Consider the following 20618-nt stretch of genomic DNA (forward strand, 5'->3'; position numbering starts at 1 on the left):
TAACATTTTAGAATGCTGTTAGTTTTAATGAAATTACAGTATAGACACGAACAAAAAATTCAAAGGAATCATTACTTAGGATTCCAGTTAAGAACATTAAAACATGGAATAGTTCACGTCTTATTCATGAAAAACCTCTTTTCAGGAAATAAAAATAGATCTCAAATCAAATTATATTATCACCCAGACAGGTGGTTACTATAGCACTGAAGGGAAAAAAAGGAAAAAGCAGTGAAATTAGCTAAAGACTGTTGGGGAGAGAAAAACATATATAAAGTATTCAAAGTTTATGAAATTAGAATTTTAAATACCAAGTGTGAATTTGAATAGGTTATGCTCTTGTCTTAACTTCCATCTGAGGCCAAGAAGGCTAGATGTTCAGAATAGGACAGGACAATAGGTGGCATCAATTTGATTTTCCAGCCACCACGGAAACCTACCAGCTGACACTCCATAACCATTAGGTTCAGAAAAGTCAAGTATCTGAACAAAAACATATTTCAAAACTGGGAAATTCCATGTACTTTACTGACCCTCCACATCTAGAAAGCTGCCAGTCCTCTCACTTCTGCAGGAGGAGAGATGATGCTGGGTGATGGTCAGAGCCAGAGTTAACCGGAACCATCTCCATGCAACTGTACAGGCTGCAAACCATCAGTGGCATAAAACATTACCAGGGTACTTAAACCTCACAGGAGATATTGTTAGCCAAGTAAAAAATTGTATTTGGCAGTATTTTTCAGGAAGAATGTTGTTTGTTGTTTAGTTGCCCAGTCATGTCTGACTCTTTTGTGACTCCATGGATTGGGATTTTCCAGGCAAGAATACTGGAGTAGGTTGCCATTTTCTTTCTCCAGGGAATCTTCCTGACCCAGGGATCAAACCAGTCTCCTGCCTGCATCTCCTGCATTGCAGGAGGATTCTTTACTGCTGAGCTACCAGGGAAGCCAAAATTGAATGTGTGTTCAGTCTCATTCAACTCTTTGCAACCTTTATGGAATGTAGACTGCCAGGCTCTGTCCATGGAATTTTCCAGACAAGAATACTAGAGTGGGTTGCCATGCCCTCCTCCATGGGATCTTCCAGACCCAAAGATTGAACCCATGTCTCTTGAATCTCCTGTGTTGGCAGACAGATTCTTTGCCACTGCACAACTTGGGAAGCCCCCTATAAAAAAATAATAATAATTTTATTTATTTTTGGCTGTCTGGGTCTTTGTTGCTGTATGGGCTTTCCTCCAGCTGTGAGCTGGGTCTCTTCTATAGTTGCGGTGTGCTGGCTTCAATAGTTGCAGCTAGGTAGTTGTGGTTCCCGGACTCTAGAGTCACAAGACTCAGTACTTGTAGTAGAGGGGCTTAGTTGCTCCTCAGCATGTTGGGATCTTCCTGGACCAGAAATCGAACCAGAGTCTCCTTCATTGGCAGGCTGATTCTTTAGCACTGAGCCACCAGGGAAGCCCCAAAGCCCGTTTTTGGTTTGTTTGTTTGTTTTTAAATTAAATGGCATATATTGTTAAACTAATTGGAAGTAGAGTGAGACCATCAAGGCAAGTTGAGATAATAGATTGTCTGTAAATCCCCCAGAAGATGATGGGAGGCCCTTCAGGACAGTTTCTCTTCATTTTTCAGAGTAAGAATATACAATATTATGGCTCAGAGGGAATTACTTTTCATACCTTTTGGCTCTTTACCACTCAGTGAGCAACTATTCCTCTAAGCAAACGTGAACAAAAAGTATTTGAAGACTATTGAATTGGTATACTCCTCTGGAAAGGTATTTGTGCTGCTTGTGCTCAGTTGTTCAGTCGTGTCCAGCTCTTTGTGACCCTGTAGACTGTAGCCTGTCCATGGAATTTTCCAGGCAAGAATACTGAAGAGGGTTGCCATTCCCTTCTCTAGCGGATCTTCCTGACCCAGGGATCAAACCTGCTTCTCTCACATCTCCTGCACTGACAGGTGGATTCTTTACCACTAGCTCTACCTGCTCCTGCTAAGTCACTTCAGTCGTGTCCGACTCTATGCGACCCCATAGACAGCAGCCCACCAGGCTCCCCCGTCCCTGGGGTTCTCCAGGCAAGAACACTGGAGTGGGTTGCCATTTCCTTCTCCAATGCACGAAAGTGAAAAGTGAAAGTGAAGTCGCTCAGTCGTGTCCAACCCTCAGTGACCCCATGAACTGCATCCCACCAGGCTCCTCCGTCCATGGGATTTTCCAGGCAAGAGTACTGGAGTGCGGTGCCATTGCCTTCTGCAAGCTCTACCTGGGAAGCTACTAAATGTGCACAAATATCACAGTCCATTTTTATAACACTTATGTTTAAAATGGAAGTATTCTTAGTTCTTTTTATTTCATTCTTTCCCCCGAGGTCTTTGCCAAGGATTAGTGTAGGATTTCTTTTCTTAGGGGCCCTTAGGCAGCGTAGATCGTGCTCTCTTAGTGATGAAGCAGTAAACTCTAGAACCTCTTAAATATCTTTCCTGTCATTCTGTGTTTTAAATGCTCCTCAAGTAAAGCTTGAAATATTGTCTCACCTATGCTAAAATCCTTTCACTCCTTTATAATTTCACCAGATCCAGTTCTAGTCATGGAATATTTTCTTTTAAAAGGAAGATTATATCCCCACCTGGATGTCATCTTCCCTTCCTTTAAAGAGATACTGGATACTATTGAATTAGGCAAATGGCATTGCTTTCTTGGGTTGAAAACTAAAGACTCATGGAGTAAATGTAAAGCCATCAATAGTTCATGTAGCTGTCTGGGGAACTTTTGAATACAAACTTGGATATGTATAAATAATGCTTCTAGGATTTATAATTCAGCATATATGATCATACAGATGTTAAGGAAGGATTTTGGTAGACCCTAACTATGCAATGTATGTCACTAAAATATTCTTATCTGTTAAGCACTTCCTTACAGAATTTTCTCCTCTGATATTTATTATCATAGGCTTGTTGTTTTCTTCTCTTTGAAGTTTTCTGTTTTTCTTTTCCCCCACCGCAATTCGCAGCACTTTAATAGTGTGAAGGGCTCCACTCTAGAGAGCAATGAAGTGAAGAAAAGCTTCATGGAGCCATACTGTGAGAATTAAAACACATTGCATTAACTCAGCCTTCCCTTTCTGACTTCCTCTGTCAACTAAGAACAGTTTTGAAAAACAAAAAAGACCAAAAAAAAAGAATTAATATGGGAACACACAGGGAATTTGAGTTTTGATTTTTACATGTGAAAAACAAAATTTAAAAAACTGTAAAGTTGCTAAAGCTTAGTTCTAACATCTTCAAGTTCTCTCCCCTGAGTCGTTAAGTTGCTGAAGCCCAGAAAATCAAATTTGGTTTAGGGCTGTTTGATAATGTAGTAACACAATAAAATGTGATTCACCAATTAGCTCATATAATTAGAAAATCAAAAACATGCTCTAAGTGTCTGGTGGACACATATAAGTAAGGTCTATTGTTCTTTGTATTTGCTGATTATAGTTATGATTATACCTTCAGTTAATGATACCACAGTCAAATTCCTTATGGAAGAGAACCCATAAATGCCTGTGTTTATAAATCAGGTAAATTATTTACTTAGTTCAGTCATTCATCCATTCACTTTTTTCCCCTTCATTCTTTTTTTTTTTTTTTTTTTTTGCCCCTTCATTATTTCTTTTCTGTCAGGCTCCATTAGTTAATGCGGCTGCCTGGTTCTTGCCTCCATAAAGCTCTTAATATGCAAGATCTATGTTTAAATTCTTGTAAAGAAGGGACAGTAAAGTAAAATTAGAATTTTATAAAAGTGATGGATTTTTACTTGAAAATAAGTTTTTTCTCACTGATATCTAAATGTTAATAATGTTGCTGAGACATAGTCTAACAACAACAACAACAACAAAAATAGCCAATTCAAGAATTTCCCTGCTCAGAAATTTTGCCTGGCTGAGAAGGATCTGTGATAGATGAAAAGTGAGAATTTAATATTTGTTAGATTATTTTAAAGTAGCTCTTCATATGTTCTGTATTCATGTCACTTGAAATCTAAGTCATATGTTCTATGTTGCCTGACTATATTTAAAATGTGTTTCTCTCTCTAAGTTCAAATCAATTTAAGGGTCGGTTGGATGGTTAAAATGGTTTCTCACCAGGAATTTCAAGCATGTCCTGGTTTGTTCTTTTCTCATTGCTACCGAAGCCATGGTTACATGGGTCAGGGCTTCTCAACAAATATAGCAGGAGGATAATGGGGATAAATTACCTGAGTTTGAACCAATAAAGAGAAGGCATTCTTTATCTAACACGGTCATTCTTAATGTTGTTTTACAGCCAAAAATGTAATATGGTCGTGTTGCCCTTACCACTGATTCTTAAGGTCATATTTTAGAGTCTATCCATAGAAAAATTGAAAGATATTAGGAAAACATTGCCCCTGTAATTGTAACAATGCCCCAGATGGCTTTCTCTTTTAAACTCACCGTACATATTTTGTACTGTTTTCTCTCCCCCAAACATCAAGAAATTCTAAAGGATACAATCAGGGGTTTTTTGTTGTTTTGTTTTGTTTGTAGAGTTTCAGTCATATTTCGGAACACCTTGGACTATATTTCATTTGGAAGAGAACATTTGGTCACAAACATCAATAGAGTGTGGTTTATTCATAGCCAGGATGCAATTTGACCCCCTAATGTTATTTAAAATGCAGCTCTCTGCTCCTCAAAATGTATTTAATAGTTTTCTTTATTTTTTTCCCCTATTTACAGGTCAATGGGACAGAAATTGAATATGAGTTTGAAGAAATTACATTGGAGAGGGTAAGAAAAAAATCCAATAATCCAAAACCCTAATCTTGCATGCCACATTCTGCTTTCTAATGGGTTGTCTTGGGGAAATGTGCAAATGTGTATTGTACACACGCTCACAATGAAAATATTAATGGAACTGTTTGCAGTGGAAGGCATGGAGACAAGCCGACCAACCTACCAGAACTTTCATTATGTGTGCTGCATGGCCAGGGTTTGGAAAAATGAATAGGGAAAGCCAAATAGTCAGTGAGATTGTGTGATGTGAAAGTGAAAATGTTAGTTGCTTAGTCGTATTCGATTCTTTGTGACCCCATGGACTCCTCTGTCCATGGGATTTCCCAGGCAAGAATACTAGAGCGGGTTCCCATTCCCTTCTCCAGGGGATCTTCCTGACCCAGGGATCAATACTTTTTTTTTCCTCTTGTTTTCATTATTAATCTTTTGCTATACATTTTAAGATAAGTTATACTGTATTTTCTGGACATGGAACAATAGACTGGTTCCAAATAGGAAAAGGAGTACATCAGGGCTTTATATTGTCACCCTGCTTATGTAACTTCTATGCAGAGTACATCATGAGAAATGCTGGGCTGCAAGAAGCACAAGCTGGAATCAAGATTGCTGGGAGAAATATCAATAACCTCAGATATGCAGATGACACCACCCTTATGGCAGAAAGTGAAGAGGAACTAAAAAGCCTCTGGATGAAAGTGAAAGAGGAGAGTGAAAAAGTTGGCTTAAAGCTCAACATTCAGAAACAAAGATCATGGCATCTGGTCCCATCACTTCATGGGAAATAGAGGGGGAAACAGTGGAAACAGTGTCAGACTTTATTTCTGGAACTTCCAAAATCACTGCAGATGTTGACTGCAGCCATGAAATTAAAAGATGCTTACTCCTTGGAAGAAAAGTTATGAGCAACCTAGATAGCATATTGAAAAGCAGAGACATTACTTTGCCAACAAAAGTCCATCTAGTCAAGGCTATGGTTTTTCCAGTAGTCATGTATGGATGTGAGAGTTGGACTGTGAAGAAAGTTGAGTGCCGAAGAATTGATGCTTTTGAACTGTGGTGTTGGAGAAGACTCTTGAGAGTCCCTTGGACTGCAAGAAGATCCAACCAGTCCATTCTAAAGGAGATCAACCTTGGGATTTCTTTGGAAGGAATGATGCTAAAGCTGAAACTCCAGTACTTTGGCCACCTCATGCGAAGAGTTGACTCATTGGAAAAGACTCTGATGCTGGGAGAGATTGGGGGCAGGAGGAGAAGGGGACGACAGAGGATGAGATGGCTGAATGGCATCACTGATTCGATGGATGTGAGTCAGAGTGAACTCCAGGAGTTGGTGATGGACAGGGAGGCCTGGCATGCTGTGATTCATGGGGTCGCAAAGAGTTGGACACGACTGAGCTACTGAACTGAACTGAATTGATACTGTATTTTCATTTATGTGATATTAATGTGATCTTCATAACTACCATTACCATGCTTTTCCTTTTTTTTAGTTTAAAATAATATGTGATGGATTTTAAAACCTCGCTCATAGAGAAAAACACAGCAACCCTGCAGAGTTCTGAAAACATGTTGTTCAGGCCTTGGCAAAGATTTGAAAAATTAGGGAGATTTTGTGTACCGTAAGCCAAAAATATAAAGGTGTTTTAGAGAAGAATAAGAAAAAAGGTCAAAGACTGCCCAAAAAAGGCCAAAGAACGCCTAGAAAAGGTGACTGAAATGTATTAACAGGATATTCATCAAAAAAGAAAAGGCCAATAGCATCCAGAACCTTGCTCAGCCTTGCTATTAAACAAACAATGGTATTAAACAGTTTTTCTCAACCCACTTGGCAAAACATTTAAAAGGAAGATTAATATCCACTGCCACTGAGTGGGCCTGGAAATTGGAGCAGCCATTTATTGTTGCTGTTGTTCCGTCACTCGGTCACATCTGATTCTGTGCCGCCTCGTGGATTGCAGCACACCAGGCTTCTCTGTCCTTGACTGTTCCCAGGAATTTGATCAGACTTATGTCCATTAAGTTGATGATGCCATCCCACCATCTCATCCTCTGTCGCCCCCTTCTCCTGTTGCCCTCAGTCTTTCCCAGCATCATTTCCAATGAGTTGACTCTTTGCAACAGGTGGCCAAAGTATTGGAGCTTCAGCATCAGTCCTTCCGATGAATATTCAGGACTGATTTCCTTTAGGATGGACTGGTTGGATCTGCTTGCAGTCCAAGGGACTCTTCTCCAGCACCACAGTTCAAACGTATAAGTTATTCAGTGTTCAGCCTTCTTTCTGGTCCAACTCTCATAGTCATACATGACTGCTGGAAAAAATCTTAGCTTTGACTAAATGAACCTTTGTTGGCAAAGGAATGTCTCTGCTTTTTAATATTCTGTCTAGGTTGTCATAGCTTTTCTTCCAAGAAACAAGTGTCTTTTAATTTCATGGCTACAGTAACCTCCACAGTGATTTTGGAGCCCAAGAAAATAAAGTCTGTCACTGTTTCCATTGTTTCCTCATCTATTTGCCATGAAGTTATGGGACTGCATGCCATGATCTTAATTATATGAATATTGAGTTTTAAGCCAGATTTTTCACTCTCCTCTTTCACCTTCATCCGTATATGCATAATATACATTCATAATAAGGATACATACCAAAATGTTAAAAATTATTAACTCTTGTTAAGGATTTTGAGGTAATTGTTAGTTACTTCTTTTTGTCTATATTTATTTTCTACACTTTCCATAATAAACACACAATGTGTGAGTTCTCAGGTGCTCAGTCATGTCCAACTCTTTGTTACCCCTTCAGACTGTAGCCCATCATGCTCCTCTGTCCATGGGATTTTTCAGGCAAGAATACTGGAGTGGAATGCAATTTTCTCCTCAAGGGAAACATGCAATACATTTATATTAAGAAATAAAAATGTAAGTATTTTTTCTGTGCTCTCATCCAAGCATGAATTCAGACTCTAGATCAACATTTAAACTTATTTTTTTTCTTCTTCAGTTTACTAATTATTCAGTTTCGTTAGTCAGGCAATTTCCTTACTTCCAGCCTAATTTTTATTAGGAATGGCTTTAAAAGGAAATTTACATTAAAAAGTAAATGTTTGACAGATGAGTTCTTTAAAACTTCCATTATGAACTTTGATAAATTGTTTTAAAGGCATGCAAAATGAATAAAAGTGAGGTTTATGGAAAATCAACCCGAATGAGGAGAGAGAAGATATCTCTCTTAAATCACTAATCATCTATCCAGAAATAGCCTTATAAATTGTAGGATGCAGTGCAAAATCAAAGTGGGAGGCCTTTGTTTAAAAACCAGTAAGAATTAAAATGTGACAATGGCAGTGCCTTCTAAGCGTAGGATCTCTTTCCACTGCACAGATCTCACCCTTGTGAGGTCAACCTCTCTCTCCCCAAACCCTACACATAAATACGTCTTGACTGTAACAACATTTAGTTACCCTGGTTTTATAGGTCAGAAATAGACGCTAACAGTGATGTGAGGTAGAACATTCTCTATGAGTCAGGCAATGGTGGGTTCTAGTGTGTGTTCGCACTCGCTTCATGAGCTTGCATGCTGTCTCCCTCCCTTTACTTCCCGCCCTAAGGGTCTCAGTCACACTCTGAAGCTTATCCTTGCCCTTAGCTGTTCCCCTTCCAAGACCTCTCGAGCATCAGCTTCTCTGAGCACCACCGCCTCTGTGCCCTTGTTATTTGCTCTAGTACGCCTCCTCTCCCCACTGGGACCTTGAATCTGGCTTCACTCCCCTCCTCCTCCCCTTGGCCTATGTGCCCTGATCCGTCACTCTAATTTTCCATCTTACACACTCAGCACTTTTTCTCCTCTCTCTTTTTTTCGTGGTCGCCTCAGCCCTTGTTAACCTACCTTGGTTAAACTTACACCTTCCTAATTACCCCATGCCAGCGCCAGACATGGCAAGAGAAGCACCTAGTCATCTCACTTTAAATTTATAACTGTTGGCTTCAAACGAACTCGCAAAACAACCAACCAGTTCTTAGCAATTTCTTTAGAAAAATCCATTTCTCGGTCTCTGGGAAAAGAGTTTCCTATCTCATTTCATCTCCTCAAATCTCAAACACCCCCTCCCTCATCCTCGCTCTTAACTATTAATTTCTCTCCATATGTCCTTGAGAAAATCTAAGCCATCAAATGAAAACCGCCTTACTTCCTACCACCAGATTCACTAGTGTGCTCTCTCTGTTCCCTAATTCTTTCCAAGGCCAGCTCTTCGCTTGTAACCTGGGACTCCATAACCTCTTGTCCATTTAAGGAATTTGCTTCTGGAGTTTTCTCCTCTCTCTCCTGCAATATCAGTTTCTCGCTTGCTTTTTTTTTTTTTTTCCTGGATAAATTTAGTTTAGCGTGATAATAGCTCTCATCTTAAAAAAAAAAAAAATGTGTCCCAGTGTTCCTCATCCATTATTGCCTCGTTGTTCTATTGAACTTAACCAAAAATCTAGGAAACCTGTCTGTCTGCATTAACTCCACTCTAGTACTTCCTTTTCTTATGTTAACCTATTCATGTTTTCATCCTCACGGTAGCTCTAAAACGGTCCCTGTCAAAGTCACAGCAAGTTCCATCTTGCTCAATACAAGCCTCAGTTCTCAGTCCTGACTTCTCAGCAGCACTCTGCAGCTGTCTCTGCCTCCTTCCTCAAAGGTGTTAATTTCTTGCCTTCCAGAACAAAGCACTCTCCTGTTGAGTTACCATCTCATCGGTGCCCTTTCTCAGTCTCCTTGCTGGTTCTTCCTCTAAATGTAGGAACACTCCAGAAACCCAGTACCCAAATTTGATATATTCCCAACAGAATTCATGATTTCCCTGTACTTCCTGTCCTCAGGGCCTAAGCTGCTTCGCTCTTAAAATTCATCATCTGAACTCATTGACTGTATAATATTCCTTGTAATTCAAGCCAAAAATAATGTATCGAGAAGTCTTGTATAATTACTCTTTTCCCCTTGGTGTCTGGTGAAAGTCTTATTGGTGCTACCATAAAAGTATATTTCAAAATCAGTCACATCTTTGCACTCTGCTGACTCTCGGTCCAAATCAATATCACGCCGCGCCTGGGCCACAGCAATAGCTTCTGCTTCTGCCCATTCCTTTCCAGAAGGTAGCCAGAGTGGTTTTTTTTTTTTTTGAAGTAGAAACCTGATCAGACCACTTTTATTCCCAAAACCCTCCAAGAGGTAATAGTTACACTCATTATCATCACCTACAAGGCTGTATATAATCTGACTTCTGCTTCTTTCCCCAATATTATGGCCTAACCTTCAACTCCTAGAACAGTTCACTCCGACCACACTGACTTTCTCATCATTCCTCATATGCCAAGCTTTACTCACCTGAGGCATTTATATATGATCTTCTATGTGCCTGGGAAAATCTCCCCTCGGCTCTTTATAAGATTTGCTCATTTCATCATGGAAATATCAACTCAAATGTCTCCTTCTCAGAAAAATCTCCCCTTTGTACTCCGTTGAAGTTAGTGCAGCTTCCCCACTACTGTTTTTTTTCCTTCTCATAGTTTTATTGTCCTATAATTGTCCTTACTAACATCTGAAGTTTACAGTATTTATTTATATATTTCATTTATGTATTGTCTACTTTGTTAACATCTATCTCCTCCTTAAATATATGCTATATGTAAATAGATAGTCAACTCTGTATCCAGTTCGCCTAGAACAGTGTCTGGAATGCAGTATGCATTCAATGACTATTTGGGTTTATGCCTGATGCTCAGTCCCTGAAAGTACAGCGAAACAGGGACACATGGCCTGTGTTTGACTCTGGCTCTGTCATTTACTGGCTAAGTTACTTTGAGTTGAGTACTTAACGTTTTTGTGTCTCAATTTCCACATCTGGAAATGAGACTAAGGTATTTATAACCACTTCCTAAGGCCTTTGTGATTATTGAAAGTGAAAGCCGCTCATAGTGTCTGATTCTTTGCAACCCCATGAACTATACAGTCCATGGCATTCTCCAGGCCAGAACACTGGAGTGGGTAGCCTTTCCCTTCTTCAGGGGATCTTTCCAACCCAGGGATGGAACCCAGGTCTCCCACATTGCAGGCTGATTCTTTACCAGCAGAGCCACAAAGGAAGCCCAAGAATACTGGAGTGGGTAGCCTATCCCTTCTCTTAGGAATGTTAAAGGAGTTAATATAAAGGTTTAGAATAGCATGCATCGTTTTTATTCTTAACATTTCCTTCATGGTAATTTGATAGTTCTCACAAGCATTATTCATAGGATCACCGAGGAAGCTTAAAACCTAGCTTCTCGGTCTCAGTGAACAATTTACATCAATCCAGCAGGAATTCTTTTCATGCCAGCTTGCCCTGTTCTTTCTCCCTATTACTTGAATTGATGTTAGACATCCAATGAATCAGCCTGCCAGTACAGGACATGTGAGAGATGTGGGTTCAGTCCCTGGGTTGGGAAGATCCTCTGAAATATAAAATGGCAACTCAGTCCACTATTCTTGCCTGGAAAATTCCATGGACAGGAGATCCTGACAGGCTACAGTCCATGGGGTCTCAGAGAGCTGGACATGACTGAACAAGGGAACACAATAAGGAAGTTATGGTCTTTGCTCTGTGTGTTACAGCTCACGTTTTTTATGCATTTCATCTCTGTAACATTTAATTTAGTAATAAGCTAATCACATGTACTAACATCCCGGTGAAGTGGATATTGCTAACTTCGTTTAACACATTAGAACACATAATTTAAATGAGTTTAAATTAAACTCAAAAATTAAGTCACATGTCAAAAGTCACAGCGCTAGTCAAAGATAGAACTAGGATTCAGCTCTATGCCCACCAGACATGAAAACCTAAGCTCATTGCCGCTGAGTTAAATTGCACCAAATTAAGCTCAAGCGTTTTTTTCCTCCAAGAGATTTTTCTTGACTTCCCCTCTTGGGAAAGGTTCCCCTGCATAAATTAACACAAGTAGAGAATTTCTCACGCTAAATGATGAAGAGAATGTCTTTTCCACTGAAATGTGAGTTCCTTAATGGAAGGAACTTTATTGTAGTGTTCTTTATATTCCTATGACAATATTAAAAGAAAAGGGAAAACCACTGCACAATTTGAGGGCGCGTTGATGACTCCTTCCCTATGGTAGCATTAGTCAGTGCGTTGGCTGCTTTGCCGCACGTGGTGAATCCCACACCTGTCTTATGGACACTTAGGTGTCAAACACTTTTTGAACAAGGGTGCTGAGCACAGCCCTTGTTTCATAGACTTTCACCATCTGGGGGAGGACACAGAGAAGTAAATGGGCAGAAACCATAATGAAGATCAGAATGCAGTGACTACCCGGCCCAGAATGGAGTACTTCTCTGAGGCATTGTACCTGAAGGGTGAAGGGAAACTGACCAGGGACAAGGAAGGAGAAGCGGACCTCTCAGGAAACAGCGAGTGCAAATGTGCAGGGGTCCATGGCAAAGTGACATGCTCAAGGAATTGCAGATAGCACCATTTCAGGATGGCTGTGGCTCAAGGTTTGAAGTGAGACTCAGAGAGAGAGAGCAGGCAGGAAGGATGGACAGGACTGGAAACATAGATGCCTTGGATAACATTTAAATTTTAAATTGTATCTTGGAGACAATGGCGAGCCTTTGGAAAATTTTAGGCAGAAAAAAGTGACATAATCATACTTGTGTTTGAAAAAGATCACTTTAGCTGCAGTATTAGGTGTACAGGATTCAGCAGACAATGCAGATGTGCCATTTAAGACATACAGTTAATGACTGCTGCTGCTAAGTCACTTCAGTCGTGTCCAACTCTGTGCGACCCCATAGATAGCAGCCCACCAGGCTCCCCTGTCCCTGGGATTCTCCAGGCAAGAGTACTGGAGTGGGGTGCCATAAATTAATGACTAAATTCTGCCAATGGTGATGGTGGAGGAGATGATTCAAAATATTTTAAGAATCTTAGGACAGATTCTGATGTTTTGTAGGATGAGAAAATGCCAGAGAAAGCAAAGATGTCAAAGACGCCTAGACAATAGCCCAACAAATTCCTCTCATTTACACAATCTAGGCCTCTCAGCCGTGGACACCTGTGATATTTCAAGCCTTTCTGACACCCTCAACTCTTGTGACATTAATAGAGGTAGCTGAGTATAATGTCTGTGCCTCTGAATGATTTATCCATTATTCATGTATGAAATTAATAGGTTATGTACCCCTAATATGGTTTGTATCAAAAGAAGCCAGTTGACCCAGCATGGATAATAGATTCATCATGCCTTCATAACCCTGACCAGCATGCATAACTACAGTTTAGCAGAGATGTTGAAGTGACTATCTGACCATCTGCCGACCCCTACCACAGCCTCCAAAAAAAGAAAAAGAACATTTGGAGTGTTTTCCTGACAGCTGCAGAATGTATGGCCATGTGACACTATTTGAATATTCTGTCTGACACGTCGGGGATATTCTTTTGCAATTTTTTTTTTAAAAAGAGCTGAGCCATATTCCTAAGTATAAATCATTGATTTTGTTACTTATTAGACCCATGCCAAAATCAACATATCTATAGGGCAGAGAAAAGTGACTGACTTACTACACCCTGCAGATTCTTGCAGATGAACTGAGTCTGGGGTATCAGGTGGATAACTTGGGGATTTTTTAAACAGTATTTGTAAACTGCAGGTAAGCAGTAACCAAGTAAAGTTGTCTACTGATGAACTCTCTAGACTAATCCAGGCTTCAAATTAACTAGAAATTCCTTGGGTATCTGAATCAGGTCAAATTTATTTATCTCACACTATTGAGTTTCCGTGAAGATGAAAATTCCTAAATTCAAATGGAATTAAGGGTCTGTTGCTTCAAGAAATGTAGAGGCTTTAGGTTTCTAAATTTCAGATTTTCTTCTGGATCTCTTTAGCTGTTTCAAATGAGTAGTAACAGGAATAAAAAACCAGAGTCCTGAAGATATTTGATGGGATTTCATATAGTCAGCTATAGTACAGTCTTATTCTATTTTAGTTAAATAATTTTAATGCTAGACAATCTTCTTAAACTCTAAATTTTATGCATTTGCAGTTATCAGTGTATATTTTAGTGTGATTGAAATATATACACACATATGTACGTTTACAGATATAGATACCATCCAAATATAAGTGTGTGTTTAGATGTAAAAATATTTACTTAATACGTGTGAATTTTGATCAAAGTGTTATTGGCTTTGTGGAAGGTATTGCAAGTTTTCTAGAACAAGTGTAGATTCACATAAGTCAAAAGAAGCGCAATTTTTGAGTTCAGACTTTCTTTTGAATCCAGAATCGGCCACTTTCTATGTGACCTTGAACAAATGACTTAACCTACTAAGCCTCAGCTTTCTTCATGATGAAGGTAATACCAGTATCTGTCATACACCACTGTTGTGAAAAACAGAAATAACGTGTAAAATGCCTTAAATAGTTCATCGAACAGCATAGATGCTCAATATTAGTTTTTATAAAGTGTATAAATGCACCTTTATCTAAGCCTCATTCTTTTTTTCAAAGATGTCACTGTTGGTTAACTTTAGGTCATGATTCTGAGCCTAGGTCAAGTGGCAAATGTATGCTTCTGCTTTTCTGTGTGTGTTTGTGTGTGTGTGTGTGAGAGAGAGAGAGAGAGAGAGAGAGGGAGAGAGATTTTTTTTTATGGCAAATGCTAAGCTTCTTCAGTGATCTCCAAAAGGTATATGTTCCCAATTATTAATGCATTTTAAGTATATAAATGGAGTCTGCCCTTGAATTTGCAGCCATAGCTTCTTCTAGAATAACTCCAAACTTTTTGTAGCTCTGTCCTCCCTTCTTTGTTGCCGCTACTGCTGCTAAGTCACTTCAGTCGTGTCTGACTCTGTACTACCCCATAAATGGCAGCCTACCAGGCTCCCCTGTCCCTGGGATTCTCCAGGCAAGAACACTGGAGTGGGTTGCCATTTCCTTCTCCAATGCATAAAAGTGAGAAGTGAAAATGAAGTCGCTCAGTCGTGTCTGACCCTCAGCGACCCCATGGACTGCAGCCTTCCAGGCTCCTCCATCCATGGGATTTTCCAGGCAAGAATACTGGAGTGGGGTGCCATTGCCTTCTCCGCCCTTCTTTGTTAGCTCACAAGAATTTAGCTCCTGGCTAGACAAGAAGTTAGTGTTTTCTTTTCTGTCCAGTAGCTTTTGGCTATGATATTTGCTTCAGATGCTTTTAAATATTTTATTCTAATGATCTTTCACTTCCAGTCTCTACATATGAAAGTTATCTCTTTTTTTTTTTTTTTTTTTTTTTTGTCTGCACATTAGAACTGGCAGGAGGAGCATTATTCTTCTTTGGGGGAACTGCTTCTCTCCCCATTCCAACCACATTTTGAGGACCACTGCCAGTCGTAGCTTCCAGGGTCACACAATTGATTGAACTAGAGCTACTCATTGAAATTACCTGGCAAGCTAGTAAAATAATAATAATAACACAGATCCCTGAACCATGCCCTAGACTGCATGAATCAGAATCTTAGGTGTGTGGGACATGAGAAATCTTTATTTTAAAAACTCTTCTTGGGGACTTGATGTACAGTTTACAGGCTGCCACCTGAGTCAAACTAAGCCAAATACGAGCGCTCCTCAGGATTTTTCACACTGGAGCTGGTGGAATGGAGAGGTGTTTCATTCCAGCTGTGCAGTAGAGTTCTGAGAGATGAGAGAAAGGGTGGTTGCCATATGAATTTCCTCCCTCGTGGAACAAAATCATCTGAGAAAATGAGGCTTCCCACAGAGAGAGAGAGAGACTGAAGTTAACAAAGAGGGAGAGAGAGAGAGAGAACACGCTGGCAGCATCCAATTTCTATGTTATATCTACCCTAAAGACCCAACCGGACAGCCACTCTCTTCTCAATGGCTACGTGAGACCTCCCCTTAAATTCTTAGCCAGACTGGTTCAAATCTGGCATCCACAACTTGCCTAGTGTACGTATGCAAATATATCTTGGTGTTGTATTTTCGCTATTACTCTGAGAAAGTTTTTGAATAGGTCCTGCCCCAGGCTCAGGCTGCCATAGCCTGTTCTCAAAATAAATGTCACCTTGCTTAGATTTATCTTCTCTAAAGTCTAACCGTGTCTCCCACCGCTGAGGTAAGGTCATAAAGCTGAGCTCTCTGGTAGGGAATAGTGTTGGCAGGTTGTAATAAACCTTAATACCACAAAGCTTACGCATGCATCTCCTGTAAAGTAACCCATGACTGTGTTTCAACTCCTAGGAAATAAAAGAACAACAACCACCAAAAAAGTGGCAGGTAAAGAGAATGCCTTCTGACAAGTTTATGAATTTAAGTCTTTACTGTCTAAAAACTTGTCTGATTTGGAAGCTAGCAAGTTTTTTGTACGTGTGGAAAGAGGTTTGCGGTGTTAACCATTGGCCTCAGATGTCAGAAAAAAAAATTTACTGTGAGAAATATGGTTTACAGACATTTGGGGGGTCATTAATCTAACTTTTCTTCAGATGCAAGCATCAAAGTCTCAGGATTGAGGATTACCTGGTAAACATACCTCAAAGGCCTGATTTAGATGAATGGGCACAAAATGCCTTTAGCTGAAATTCAGCTGCTGACTCCAGCCTTCTCCATTTTTCTTTATAGCTCCAGGCTGACTTATCTCCCTTCTTTCACCCCACAAACCATCAGTCACTGGAGTATTACCAAGTGCCTCCCTCCAGTTCCTTACCCTGAGCCTCACATCATCTAAACTGGCCAATATATTTCTTTCTGGAGACCACTTGTTATACTGTGACCCTCAGCTTTTCCTGACATCCTCTTGGTTATCACCAGCACATCTGATGCTATTGCAAGCACATCTGATTCTAAAATTAACTGCTTTTAAACAAAAATCGACAATGGGATAGACTTGCCCAGAAATGGCAAAATTCTACTATTCCCAAATGAGTTTTCTAATCAGAGTAAATCTGTTTTCTTGACCTGTATATCAACACGATGTGGATGGTTAAGGAGGTTTGGCAAAGAAAGCTCCAACTCAGGGATGCTCTAAACTTCAGAGTCATGATGGAGATACTAGGTCCTGAGATTATTGGAAAACAAAGACCCACGAAGCAGTGTAGGACAGGGGCCCAGCAATCACACCTGAGTTACTAAGTACCCCATCTTGAGAACTGGTAAAAGCCGGAAATGTTATCCCTTGCCACTGAATAAACTCTAAGGGATGAATCTCTGTTTTTCTGTAGATCAATTGTCAGGCTAACGGCACATGTAAACTTAGTCATTTTTAGTGTTCTTTTTTTCCCCCCCTCAAACACTTCAACCACCTCTGGAGATATCTCATAGTTCTGTGTCCTTATTCAGTGACAAGACAGCCTACACATTGTTTGGTCACGTGTCCTCATGGGTAACTGCTGCAACACCCATGGTTTCTCTCTGAGCTGTTCCTGCAGGTCTGCCCGTTTCTGCCGACGATGTAGTGGACATTTGTCAGTTTTCTACCCATTTCATTCTTTTCACCCCTTCCTCTTTGCTAACTGAGTCCAGATTTTGGTTCAGATGTCCACCTTTATCCACACAACCCACGTGCTTTGATGGAGGCTAAGGCAACTCTGAACTCATGTGATAGGTCCTAACTGATTTAAGCCAATGAACACTGATGGAGAAAGGCCCTTAGCCTCTATCCGTGGTGAATAATCAACCTATTTCAGTACAATCAAAGTGAATTGTGACTCCTGCTTAGAATTCCATGACAGAAACCCACCCCCTTTCATGGGCAGGAGTGAGGAAGCCTCTAGCTCAGATAGTAGCTTAGAGCCGTTTTATGGCCAGAAGAATATTCCAGCTTTAGAATGAAGTACCATTTTAGATGGCCGAGTAGGTAAATGGGGTAAAGAACAGTCTTAGTGACATCTTGAGACCGAGAAGGAAACCATCTCTGAAGCCCCCCTTCTGAATTTCTGTTAATCTCCTTTGTTGTGTTACCAGTTTAAATGAGGGGTTCTGTGACTCACAACTAAACAAATCCTAAATGACACAAATGGGTCATGAGGAAGCTTAAACTTTAGGGCCCCATCATCTTAGACATGCCTGAAAATCCTTTATCTCTGAAATTGTTCCCTCTCTCTTATTCCAGTTCAGGGCTTCCCAGGTGGTGCTAGTGGGAAAGAACCTGCCTGCCAAAGCAGGTAAACATAAGAGACAGTTTGATCCCTGGGTCGGGAAGGTCCCTTGGATGAGTGCTTGGCAGCCCATTCTAGTATTCTTGCCTGGAGAATCCTATGGACAGAGGAGCCTGGTGGGCCATGGTCCATAAGGTCACAAAGAGTCAGACATAACTGGCGTGATTTAGCACGCACACATACACATTCCAGTTTGAGGAGTCTCTCTCTCTCTCCCCTGCCCCTCCATTTGGGAAACCACTTATTCCCTCTTCAGAGGACTCCTCTTTCCTCTTTAACTCCTCCAAAAACCCTTTAATTTCTTCAAAGGGCTTAGGTTTTTGGAAACAGAAGTAGGGAGGTCTTTGCAGGCTGCTTCTGACTTCCACTCTCCCTCTCCTTACCTCCCTCTACAATGAATACCTGCTTTAACAGAAAGAAAGGAAAAATGGAAAAAACAGGGAGAAGAAAAATAGTTTTTAATATCTCAAAATAGAGATGCACAGTAGGGAAACTGAAACTTATTTGAGAAGCAATTAGAACTAGTGGATTTAAAAGCTTCTATTTTATCTACTTAGCTTGATGAGATTTATGCATTCTTGCACTTTCAAATCGTCTATCCTTTGAAGAAACAGAATGTACATAATAAGAAAATATTCATAGATATCAGAACCTCCAAGGTGTACTTTTATAGTTTAAAAATATTTGGTCTGTATAGACTCAGCATAAATTAAACAAAGACATTTAGTCATTGAGAAGAATGTCACCTTGAATTTAATTCAGGATCACCAGCTAGGTTCTGTTAATCCTAAGAGTGCTCTTCACTCCCTTACTATCTTTGACTGAGAAGTTCTTCCTCAAAACTCAGCTTATGTGTTAGCTTCTCTGAAAAGCTTGGTCCAGTTCCCCAGTCAGAGTTAGCTTATCCATCCTTTTCATCACCTCAGGGCTTTCTCATTGTCATCTGTGTTCATATCCTGTCTACCTTTTATGTAGAGGCCCTTAATGGCTGAAATCCTTTTCATGCTGGCATTTACATCTGGCTGTTTTTAATCACTTCCTGGGTAGCTCAAATGGAAAAGAATCTGCCTGCAATGCAGGAGACCTGGGTTCGATCCCTGGGTCGGGAAGATTCCCCTGGAGAAGGTCATGGCAACCCAGTCCAGTATTCTTGACTGGAGAATCCCATGGACAGAGGAACCTGGCAGGCCACAGTCCATGGGATTGCAAAGAGTCAGGCACGACTGAGCGGCTCACACACACACACACAGAACAAAGTATATCTCTAGCAGAGTCACTAGAAGATTCATTTCTGTCTCTTGCCAAGATACAGAGATTAGTGTTTCATCCTGATGGTATATTGTATACACAGACATGTTTCTGTACACACTCACATACATGTATAAATTTTGTACACATTTTATATATATATTTCTTTCATGTATTTGTATGTGTTTACATGTGTTTATAGTTGGATGGGTGGATAGGTAGATAGGACCTTCTTTTAAGCTGGAGCCAACCTTCATGCTCTCGCTAATGCTGGTGCCACACTAAGTATATCAATATCATTTACTGAAAGTTTAACTTTGTATGTTGTTTACTCCTTTTTGATTATCTCAAATTTTAACAGTCTATGACATACGTTTTAGAGCCTCTATCTTACCAAGAAGAAAACTGTAGGTCAAAGAAGTTAAGGCATTTATCCAGGATCACAAAATTAGTATGCAGCAGAACTGGTTGAGCTGTCTTCAAATGTGGTGCCATCAGCAAGCAGGAAAAATATGGAAGATTTTTTAGAATAGAGTATTCTCGAACCAGCCATGATATATTCAGATGATTGCCCTTAAGTCTTATACGTTTATCAAAAGGAAACAACAAGCCCACTGGCAAAATGTCTTTGATTCACATCGCAAGGTTGAAAGCAACTTCAAGAAAAAGACAAAGACAGTAGGAGGTGGATGGGGAGGAATTTATTTCTCTGTGGGATTGTTTCTTAATGTTTGAGCAATAAGTCATGTGCCTCTCCCCACCATTTGCTTAAACTTTACTCATGGCTCAATAATGCTACCCTAACTTGAGAAAAACAACAAAAATGACATCCCATCTTGCAAATTTGGTATTTTTCTAATTCAATAAATCCAGTTCAAGCTGTGTTTCAACTGTATTTTTTAAACTTTCCTCCTGAGAATATATCCATGTTTTATGAAGCCATAATTGGTTCTACTATGCATATAGCTTTATTTCTTCATTTAACAAATATACCATATAATTATGATGCAGCTCATGCTTTAATATTATTTCATTATTTCAAATATTTTTCAGATATCATTTCATCTTTCAAGCTACCCTGTGAATTAGGAAAAGAAAATTTGCCACTCACTTTAAAAATGAGCAAACGAGGGCTCAAAAAACATTGACATGGGTTTTGCAAGGTCACTCAATACAGAGCAAAGGCCAGTCTAAATCACATCTTTAACTTCCAGCCTTGCTCTTTTTTCTTCAACTCTTGTTGTTGGGTTTTGTTTTAATAGCAAACAAATCCAAATAATTGGCTTATTAAGGTAAGTTCAGTTCAGTCACTCAGTCATGTTTGACTCTGAGACCCCATGGACTGCAGCACACCAGGCCTCCCTGTCCATCACCAACTCCTAGAGTTT

General features: G+C 40.0%; 1 protein-coding gene across 20 annotated transcripts in view; it reads left to right on the forward strand.

Annotated features, from left to right (window-relative positions):
• DLG2 (discs large MAGUK scaffold protein 2) overlaps positions 1-20618 on the forward strand; it is a 2364981-nt gene that overhangs the window by 1565909 nt on the left and 778454 nt on the right. For all 20 annotated transcript variants that reach the window (XM_018042817.1, XM_018042821.1, XM_018042823.1 and 17 more), the window contains one exon: positions 4742-4792. In XM_018042817.1, coding sequence (XP_017898306.1) covers positions 4742-4792 — 51 coding nt within the window. The remainder of the gene's footprint in view (positions 1-4741; positions 4793-20618) is intronic.

This window comes from Capra hircus, chromosome 29 (assembly GCF_001704415.2).
Source record: "Capra hircus breed San Clemente chromosome 29, ASM170441v1, whole genome shotgun sequence".
NCBI lineage: Eukaryota > Metazoa > Chordata > Mammalia > Artiodactyla > Bovidae > Capra > Capra hircus.